Source organism: Clinocottus analis, unplaced genomic scaffold (assembly GCF_023055335.1).
Source record: "Clinocottus analis isolate CAN_PGR_092001 unplaced genomic scaffold, fCliAna1.0.p SCAF_6, whole genome shotgun sequence".
Classification (NCBI taxonomy): Eukaryota; Metazoa; Chordata; class Actinopteri; order Perciformes; family Cottidae; genus Clinocottus; species Clinocottus analis.
The window spans coordinates 7316904-7327341 of NW_027176218.1; the positions used below are offsets into that span (position 1 = coordinate 7316904).

The 10438-nt window shown below is 39.5% G+C and overlaps 1 protein-coding gene across 2 annotated transcripts; it reads left to right on the forward strand.

Annotated features, from left to right (window-relative positions):
* The first annotated feature begins 724 nt into the window (after positions 1–724).
* pkmb (pyruvate kinase M1/2b) lies at positions 725–9356 on the forward strand. 2 transcript variants are annotated; one of them, XM_068602873.1, is made up of 11 exons: positions 725–741; positions 3401–3579; positions 3703–3794; positions 5130–5261; positions 5408–5594; positions 5693–5963; positions 6050–6200; positions 6284–6436; positions 7401–7567; positions 8436–8617; positions 8768–9356. In XM_068602873.1, exons 2-11 carry the CDS (start codon positions 3429–3431, stop codon positions 8872–8874), a joined length of 1593 nt encoding a protein of 530 aa, XP_068458974.1. In that variant the 5' UTR covers positions 725–741; positions 3401–3428; the 3' UTR covers positions 8875–9356. The 2 variants fall into 2 exon arrangements, with proteins under 2 accessions (XP_068458974.1, XP_068458973.1); XM_068602872.1 differs by lacking the exon at positions 725–741 and adding an exon at positions 1936–2155.
* Positions 9357–10438: the final 1082 nt, after the last annotated feature.

The window sequence follows — 10438 nt, forward strand, 5'->3', positions numbered from 1 at the left end:
GAAAACAGACTGAACAAAACTCCAGGACATTTGCAGTGTGAACACGTTGCAGACCTAAAATCTGTTTAGTACATAATATGAAGTTAGGCCATTGATAGGATGTGTTGTTACCAGGCAGAGAATATAACGGACAATTAAAAAACTTAAGAGGGGAAATTAAAAGCCACTTGCACTTTTTTTTCCAGCGTAACATTCAAGCTCAGACAACTCAGACTACACCAGTGAACTGAGAACTGTGGTATTTCTCTGCCACCTGTTGCTCTGCTGGCCTCAGTCCATCTTTGGGTTGTACATCAATCCTTACTTAGACTGGAGGAGCGTAAAAGGCCGTTTGGAGTCAAATGTCCATCTCTTGAACGAGCACAGCATCCACAGGCTCATAAATGTATATGGTATATTTAGTTGTTTAAAAATGTTTCCTCACCTCATGTTCTTGGTCCAGTTTAGAGAATTATTTAAAGTTCATTTCAAGCATTTTTAACAACTCCAGTAGAGCCTTCCTATCAAATTAATACACAGTGACAAATAAATCTTATTTTTTTCCAACCACTTTTTAGAATCAATATTGCTATGATAACTTGAGGAATGCAAAGAAAACATGTGCATCTTATAAAAAAATAAACGAGACCTAAAAACAGAGAGAAAATATACAAAGGGAGTTCCCCATCTTTACATCAAACATTATTGGATTACCAAGCAAGGCTGAAACAGCACATTTTGATTGTTTTGAATAACTTTGAGGTGAGCTTACATTCGAAATGGACATGGCACTGCATGGATCTAGTATTCTCATGTGGTACAGTATGTTCCAAATGTGTTGTTTAGGCATGGAGCCGAGCATGGCTCAACTATATATACAGTTACCATATCATACATGACCAGACACATATGGTGTGCTAAACACTGCACTCTTTAATATATGTGTGACATGTGTTGCTATACATGACCTGCATGCATTTGTGCATCTGTGTAATGCTAGTAGGTTGATATTAAGTTTGCTTTGCAAGCATTTACTGATGCTTTTTGACTCATCAGCTGTTATAGCCTCTAATGCAGGTAATTTTCATTTTATATGCAAATCTTTTCTAATTTTGGGACATCATAACAGTATATTAGGCTCTAAAGGAATGCATTTTGACAGTCATATCATGGTGCAGGAATGCTGACACAATCCCACTTCTACTAAAGTTATTAGCCACCTAAAATGATGCAGAACCGGTGATCCAAACAATTGACATGAAGTATAACATGTAAGTAAAGAGAAGTTTGGTCAGCTTCAAAATGAAAGAATATAGTGCAAACCAAAAAGAAGGAATATTATAATAAAATTGTAGTGAATCATAAATAAATCAAAATGATGAAATGCATGCAATTATAAAACCGTGGCACAGTTCCTGGTAAGATCTGAAGTCAAGTAGGATCTTAACAAATAAATAAAGCCTATGAATTTTATTTTTCTGCACTCATGAAATGTCCTCAAAGAAAAGAAAACTAAAAACCCATTCTAATGCATTTATTTATTAAAGAGCTTCAACACATTTACAGATTGTTTTTAGAATTCAAGTTAAAAGTTAACATAATAATTTCAGAGGTCAGTGGTCGGGACAGGAAATAAAGGCTGTTCTTTACAAGTAGCCTGTATAATGCAAATATTTAAATATGTATTTATTAAGTTATCAAGATACAAGCATGGAACAATAAATATCTAATATTGAAACATGCAAATTCCGCAACTCGTTTAGTTTTAAAAGAAGCAAAGCAGTTTAAATGTCATCCTTATGATTTAAATTGTCTCGGGTCCAAGTTGATGACACAGGCTCATGTTCGCTCGTCAGCGGAGAGTTTTGGGATTGGCCGGGCGAACAACCCACGCGCCAACACTGTATCCTCCTCCAAGATTTGTACTAATGTGATTTTATCTGAAAATTTGATGTTCAGATGTTCATATTCAGATATCGAAATAACTTCCGTATGAAAAACATATGTTCAACTCGTAGTCAAGACGGTAAACGCGACATTTACGCTCGTGCCCTATATCCTGAGTCACGGCGGGTGTCGCTCGCACAGGAAAGTAGTCCCGGTTAGTGAGGCGAATAAAACCTGTCGCGCCAACGGAACCAGCGGCGTCTTGATCCCTGCAAAGTTCACCCAGTAGGTGAGTAGCAGCAAGTATACAATGTGTGATAGTAACATGAGTTGAGAGTGGAGTGAAGATTTTAAATGTAGTATAAATATATATAGTTTTGATTGAACGTCTACATCAAATATATTTCAAAACTTTTTTTTTTAAACTTTAAAAAAAAACAACAACAACTAATTTCAATTACTGATGAAAAGTTTTCTTCGACAACATTATGAATATAAAACAAAATGAATGGAACGTTGATCTGGAATATGAGGAGAGGGCACTGGTTTGCACTTCCACTTCCTTCATGCACATGGTTCGGGGTTAAAGTCAAATATTGTATGTATTTTATCAGTATTGTGTTCTGATCTCTGCTTTGCTTCTTGAATGGCTAAAGACATTTGTTTCTACTCAAACTGCATGTTTCTTTAAACTTTTCTTTTTGAATGAATAGCAGCCTAAAGTATGACCTTTGTATATATTTTTTTTAATTATCCATTGTGTTACACAAAGCTTTTGGAGGCGGCATTAGTCACAAATACCTCGAGGTGGCTTTGGTCTTGTCTAGTGTATTTATATAATCGTACTGCCCTTTTTTAATTTCATAATTAACACGGTCATTTTCCTGTTGTTTTTTTTGTTGTACATGTTGAAGTCCATAAATACGCTCAGCTGCCCGTGTTATTTTCGGTCTATGATGGGGTGCAGGAATGGATTCCCCACAACAGACCCACCACCATGTGTCCATGCCCTGACTGACAACACCCATTTGTCATGCATATTGCATACTTCTGTCATAGTTAAATTAAATCAGAATCCTCATAACTTTGATGCGTTTCACTGTTTATGTCTATTGATTGACTTCTCAACAGGGATTACAATGTTTTACTTCAGCTTCTTCTTGGAGTTATTTTTGTGTGTGTGTGTGTAGTTTACATTTAACCTCGATCAAGTGACCAGCTCCTCTTCTTCAGCTGCATAAAACTGCCACTGGAATGTGAGAGTACAGTCAGGCAGGCACATACTGTTGTTCTTACTCTTAACACAGGCTGAAGTCACTCCACAGAGGTCACACCTTCCTACAAGTGTGCACTTTTCCATTCAGATATTCAGATAATAGAACCTCACTATAGTTTCTTATTTACCTTTCACACTTTCATTTATTACGTTAATGTAGCTTCTATTACAAGGTGGTGGTGCTATTCAGGAGCATTTTGTGTCACCATTTAAATCATCAGAATCGATCGTCACACGCTTCCTCCTTTGTCTCCACAGGACGGTTCCAGCAGACATAGATCCAGTCATGTCGAAGTCAAAGGATATGAGCTCTTCCATCATTCACACGCAGCAGATGCATGCTGCCATGGCGGACACTGTCCTCGAGCACATGTGCCTGCTGGACATCGACTCTGAACCTGCTGTGTCTCGCAACACCGGCATCATCTGCACAATTGGTCAGACTCGACAACAAACTCTGTTGATTCAATTCGTGTGACACACTCGCGACAAAGATGGTTCTCTTTGTATCTCACAAACGTCATATTTATCCTTGAATTGATTCACCTGTCTTGATGCAGGACCTGCTTCCAGATCTGTGGACAAGGCCAAGCAAATGATCAAAGCTGGGATGAACATTGCAAGAATGAACTTCTCTCATGGCACACATGAGGTGGGTCAAGGATGTGAAATATTCATCAAACACAATCCATGCTTTTCAAACTATTTGCACCTTCAAAACATAATTAGTTGTACAGCCTGCTGCGCTACACACTCCCAAATGTTGATATCACACCAGGTGATTTAGTCAAAGCCAACAACACCTGCTGTGACATCACTGATTCAAGTGTGTGCAGAGTTTGAACCGTACAGCAATAGCTTCTTTACCCTCTGCTGGTGATTCAGAGTAGATTTAACCTTTACAGCTGCAGCCGCCGTGTGACATTTCTCTCGGCCTGGTAGCTGTCTGTGGCTGTAATGTGATCTATGAGCTTGTACTTGCCCCTTCAGTACCGGGTCTGTGTAGTAGTTTGAGATTTAGCGAGCCAACTGCATCACTGCCAACTGTTTTTCGACCTTACACTACTGACCCTTCGCCTTTAAAAGCCATGCCTCTTTACCTTTTCCCTGTCACCTGAGTAGATGAACCTTCAAATCAATCCTCAGCCGGAGTATGAATACCCAAAGTTGATATTTGGATTTTCAAAGTTTAAAAGTAGTGCTTTTTTTTTCCAGTGTAGCTCAACTCTCAGAGTTGCTTTTGAGTTTTGAGTCTGTCCACTCTGTGTTTTGGTCAAGTTTTCATCAATAAAAAAATAGAACAATTATAATCAGAACTCCAGAAAATCATAGTCGATATCTGATTTGTTATGAGAAGGACAAAATAGATCTGACCTCTGTCTCATTGGTGTGTCAGTTATCAGTTTAGCTATAAATAGTTCGCCTGGCAGCAACAGTGCGAGTAGAAGGCATGTAGTGAAACCACACAGAGTTCATTATTGACTGAGGATAGTAGCATTGCGTGGATTAGACACTCAACTGTTTGTTTTGTGCATGTGTTGAAACATGTACTAATCCAAAGCTTGAGGCAGACAAAGTAGAAGTTCTTCACATCCATCATATGAAGTGGAAAATGTGAAGTATTGGGTTTTTATTGATTTGTCAAACGCCCGGTTTTAATTAAATCAAATCAAATTATTTGTAATCTGATAGTTTGGAAACTATTCATATAATCCCTGACAACTAATTGTGTCCAGTAAAACTGTCATGAGCTAAAAATGTGTTGCAGTTGTCATCAAAGATTTACTGTATAGTTATGTAACCGTGCTGTCCTTGTGACTGCATGACCACGTTTGCCCACCTGTTGTATCTGTATTTCATGAAGCTAAACAAAACAAGGCATTATGACTGAGTTCACTAATGTAAATGCTGTGCCTATTTTATACCGTTTTAGACTTATTGGGATTGTCAATGTGATAACATATGTTTAACATCTCACGTGATGCAGTACCATGCTGAGACCATCAAGAATGTCCGTGACGCAACCGAGAGCTTCGGCCCTGGATCTGCTGACTACAGACCAGTGGCCATCGCTCTGGACACCAAGGGACCAGAAATCAGGACCGGACTTATCAAGGGCGTGAGTACTTGCCAAATTAAACATGCTCCAATGAGGCCATGACTGATTCATTTCACAAACAATTATATGAAGGTTTGATGCAGAGTTTTTTTTTAATCCTGAGAACAAACAAGCTCTCTCTCGCTCTCTCTCTCTCTCTCGTTTAGAGTGGCACTGCTGAGGTTGAGCTCAAGAAGGGTGAAACCATCAAGCTCACACTCGACAACCAGTTCATGGAGAATTGTGACGAGAAAGTTCTGTGGCTCGACTACAAGAACATCACCAAGGTTGTGCAGACTGGAAGCCACATCTACATTGACGATGGTCTGATTTCCCTCATGGTTAAAGAAATTGGTAAGCACACAAACAATCATCTGTTTGATTCCTATTTTGCTTTCACCTTTCTGCGTAATGGTGGAAATGAAATGTCTCTTCATTCGGTGCGTCCTAAGGCAACGACTTTCTGATGTGTAACATCGAGAATGGTGGCGTGCTGGGCAGCAAGAAGGGCGTCAACCTGCCCGGAGCTGCCGTTGACCTGCCTGCCGTGTCTGAGAAAGACATTCAGGACCTGGAGTTTGGCGTGGAGCAGGGTGTTGACATGGTGTTCGCCTCCTTCATCCGCAAGGCGGCTGACGTTCAGGCTGTCAGGAAGGTGCTGGGCGAGAAGGGCAAGAACATCAAGATCATCAGCAAGCTGGAGAACCACGAGGGTGTGCGCAGGTGGTGGCATTACCAAACGGTCACGCATGAATCTGCACAGATCTGAATCGTTGAAAAATTGTGAAACCGATTTTTTTCACCGGTAGATTCGATGAGATCCTGGAGGCTAGTGATGGCATCATGGTTGCCCGTGGAGATCTGGGCATTGAAATCCCAACAGAGAAGGTCTTCATCGCACAGAAGATGATGACCGGCAGGTGCATGAGGGTCGGCAAGCCCATCACATGTGCAACACAGGTCGGTGACATCATGTGGACAACTGTTTTGTCGAGAAAAAAAAGAAGAAAAGTGTATCAGAAAGTCTTGTTGTTTCTCCTCAGATGCTGGAGAGCATGACCAAGAAACCTCGCCCTACTCGCGCCGAGGCCAGCGATGTCGCCAACGCCGTGCTGGACGGCAACGACTGCATCATGCTGAGTGGTGAGACCGCCAAGGGAGACTATCCCCTGGAGGCCGTGCGCACACAGCACATGGTAAGAGCACCGTTGACTGGATGTGATGAGCCCTCACCTGTGTGTTTGCATGGTTTGATCAGTTTTCTTTTAATTATTATTTGACATTAAAATTGTACCAGCACCTGTGTGTCTCATCTGTTTATGTGTTTGGGGCTCTGAGAAAGCCTGTCGTATCGGTTTAAAGCCCTCGAACATTTGTTGAGGCATGTGGTGCATTCATGTGCCTCAGGGAAACTCAGTGTCAAAAGAGTTGGCTGCCAAACACACAAAAGCTACCAAACTCACTTGATCAAGCAACACATGGGTGCTGGTAACCAAATGGTTTTGTCCTCTTTGGCTTTATATACATATGTTTTGTGCAGACCGGAAGCAACTTTTTAACTTTGGTGTGTAATTGTTGACCACTTTCAGAAAAACTGTGCTCTGTGCATTTTAATAACAGAGCACAAATATTAAGCAATTCACCAACACATTGATCAAATAAATATGTTTTTCTAAAATGTACTACTCACGACAGTAATTAAGTTTCAAAATCATGTAGAATAAAGAAAAAGTAACATTTACATCATCGGTACCAGCTTGTGTTTCACTCTGACGGCGTGTTTAGTGTTCGTTTAACTTGCTTTGTGTATACCTGTTGCACCCCCTGCACCCCCCCCTCCCTAGACCCCTCCCCTCCACCGCCCCCTCCCCTTCCTCTGTCCATCTGCTGTGGTCTTGCATTGTGCTTCAGCTGTGTGTTCAATTTACTCAGTTAGCATGCGTCCGAGGACCTGCAGTGCACAGCAACAGTCACGGCCGCCGCTGTTGTTTAGCATCATGTCTCCGTGTGCGTTCAGGTATGAGGACCTCTGCACTGAGGTTAACTGCCCCTTTTTTTTGTCTTTTAAAATACAAACTAACGCCTGCTGCTGAAACCGGCTTGTGTGACTGCAGCCTGACATGACTGTAATTTGTTCTTTTTCCATTTTCTCATGTTCAGATTGCCCGTGAAGCCGAGGCAGCCATGTACCACAGGCAAATGTTCGAGGAGCTGCGTCGCACCACTCATCTGACCCGTGACCCCACAGAGACCGTCGCTATCGGTGCCGTCGAGGCTTCCTTCAAGTGCTGCGCCAGCGCCATCATCGTGCTCACCAAGTCTGGCAGGTGAGACTTGGAAATGAAGTCCATCCTTTAAAGCTCCTCTGGAAAGCTCTGACTCATAATATCTGATACAGTGCACATTGTGAGAAAAGAAAGTGGTGCATTATAACATCTCTCTACCTCTCTGCCTCCGCTCCCTCTCGAACACAAGCCCTTGGATCAGATGAAGCGTGCCAACTTTTACAATCTGTGCTCCGCTCTTGACCTTTTGAGATCTGAACCCTGACATTTTACAAGTTAATTTTAACTCCCTTCATTCCTCTCCACTTGAGAGATCATCCACACAGCACATGATACAGAAGGCGTGTTAGTGTCAGCTGGATGGATTTCCTCACGATAATGGCATAATTAAAGCAGCTATAATTAACATTTCCATATTCACAATGGATCACATGGCTACTTAGATGCGAAAGCACTGGCACAGAGCATTATCACCCATCTCCACTGTTCCCCTCAGCACCAAGGAGCATTATGGCGTCTTTCAGCTTATTGTTAAGCTGCATGTGTTCCATTTTGGGTAATTTTCTCTGATCTCATAATGTTTATATCTGAAAAAGAAAGCTATACAAACCCAATCAGCAGCAGACAAACTAAACAACATTGTTGACCATTTAGCAAATAAAAAGACAGATATTTTCCCCAGGAGTTGGTTGAAACAAAAAATAGCTAAAATAATGTGAATATTGAACAATTGGACACTGACACAACTTCAAATGAATGCTAATGTCGCTGCGTAGCTTCTAAATGTACAAATAAGCAACTGTTTATCATAAAGATCTGCTTCCACTGACCAGCAGTTTTAGAATTGGGGTTAAAATGTTTACATTTTCAGTTGTACGTCTTAGTAATAACTTGTATTTCCTCCCTGCAGGTCTGCTCACATGCTGTCGAGGTACAGGCCCCGTGCCCCCATCATCGCTGTGACTCGCTGTGGCCAGACCGCCCGTCAGGCACACCTGTACCGCGGTATCTTCCCCGTGCTCTACACCAAACCCGCCAACGATGTCTGGGCCGAGGACGTTGACCTGCGTGTCAACTTTGCCCTGGAAGTTGGTGAGTGTTTTTGGTTTAAATTATTCTCAAAATAGAGGATCGAACAAGAAGTATAAGATAAATGTATTATTTGAAAAGGCTTTATATCTAATTTACTTAATCCTTGTGAATCATGTTTTTACTAATGCCTCTTTTTTACTCAATCTGTAGGCAAGCACAACAAATTCTTCAAGTCTGGAGATGTTGCCATCGTTGTGACTGGATGGCGTCCAGGCGCCGGATACACCAACACTATGAGAGTCGTGCTGGTGCCTTGAACTTCATCAAAGGACATTAGTAACCGCTCCCCCTCCCCTCTCCTGTAACCTGTAACCTGCCTCTCACTTTTGGACTTTTCTTTTCATCACCAACAGAAAATCAAAACCAGGCCGCTCCTTCAAAGGACTTCTGAAGTTGTCGTTCACAGACAGTAACTTGCTTCCTTGCTTCGTGTATGTGTAATGTCTAAATCCTGCTGCCAGAGACTGAGCTCAAACCCTTTTAATGGAAACTCTTCTGTGAATGTACATGTTTAGTATTTTCCTTGTTTTTTGGTTCTTTAATTATCAAGGGATAAACATAAATATGTATCTATATATATATATATATATATATATATATATATATATATATATATATATATATATATATATATATATATATATATATATATATTGTCTTGTCCAGTGTTTCATGCTGAACTGACAGTTAGCACGCCATCCAGCGGGTTTCTCTCCATTAAAAGGAATTGTGGGGTCAACTTTGTTCACTTTCCTCTCATAATCACCATCACACTAAACTAAACTAGTCACTATTTTTTATGCTAAGTATTACAGCAAATCATATTTGTTTGTTCCACGTCATGAGGGAGATGACAGGAAACAATGGACAGATACTTCAATGGAAAAACGACATCAGACTACAACTGTGGAAGAAGTTAGATTAAATACTGTTTAACTGAAGAAAACGTAGCAATACCACAATACTCTGTTACAAGTAAAAGTCCTACATTACATTTTTTTCTGAATTAAAAGTAGAAAAGTATTAGCATAAAAATATACCCAAAGTACAAAACGTAATATAAAGAATGTCTCATTTCTGAACAATCTATATTATTGAGTTATAATTATTGATGCAATAATGTACATCACTTTATTGTTCCATCTGGTAAATATGGGGCATTATGTTAAATATGGGGCATTATGTTAAATATATATATATATATATACATATATATATATATATATATACATATATATATATATATGTATATATATATATATATATACATATATATATATATATATATATATATATATATATATATATATACATATATACATATATATATATATATATATATATATATATATATATATATATATATATATATATATATATATATATATATAGATGCGGATTCCCCTGTTTTCAAATGAAACATTTTTTCTGATATTTTAGTTGTTGATTATATTTTATATTAGGAATAGTATGAATCTGCACTAAAAGGTATTAAATAAATGCAGTGAAGTAGAAGGCACAATAATTACCTCTGCATTGTAGTGGATAAAAGTATAAAGTATCTGAAAATGGAAATAATCAAGTAAAGTATGAATACCTCAAGTTTTGTCTGGATCAACCTTAAAATCGTCATCAATTTAATTGTAATCAAACCTTGCATAGCACTGAATCCTCACTAATCCACTCACAAAACAGTTAACAACCCTGTAAACATATCAGAAAATATTTGTACTGACGACTCGAATATCTGAGAGATTACAATTCTGGCTATTTTAATTGTCGGAATCGTGCAGTTCTCAATTCATAATCCGGCTTAAAGTC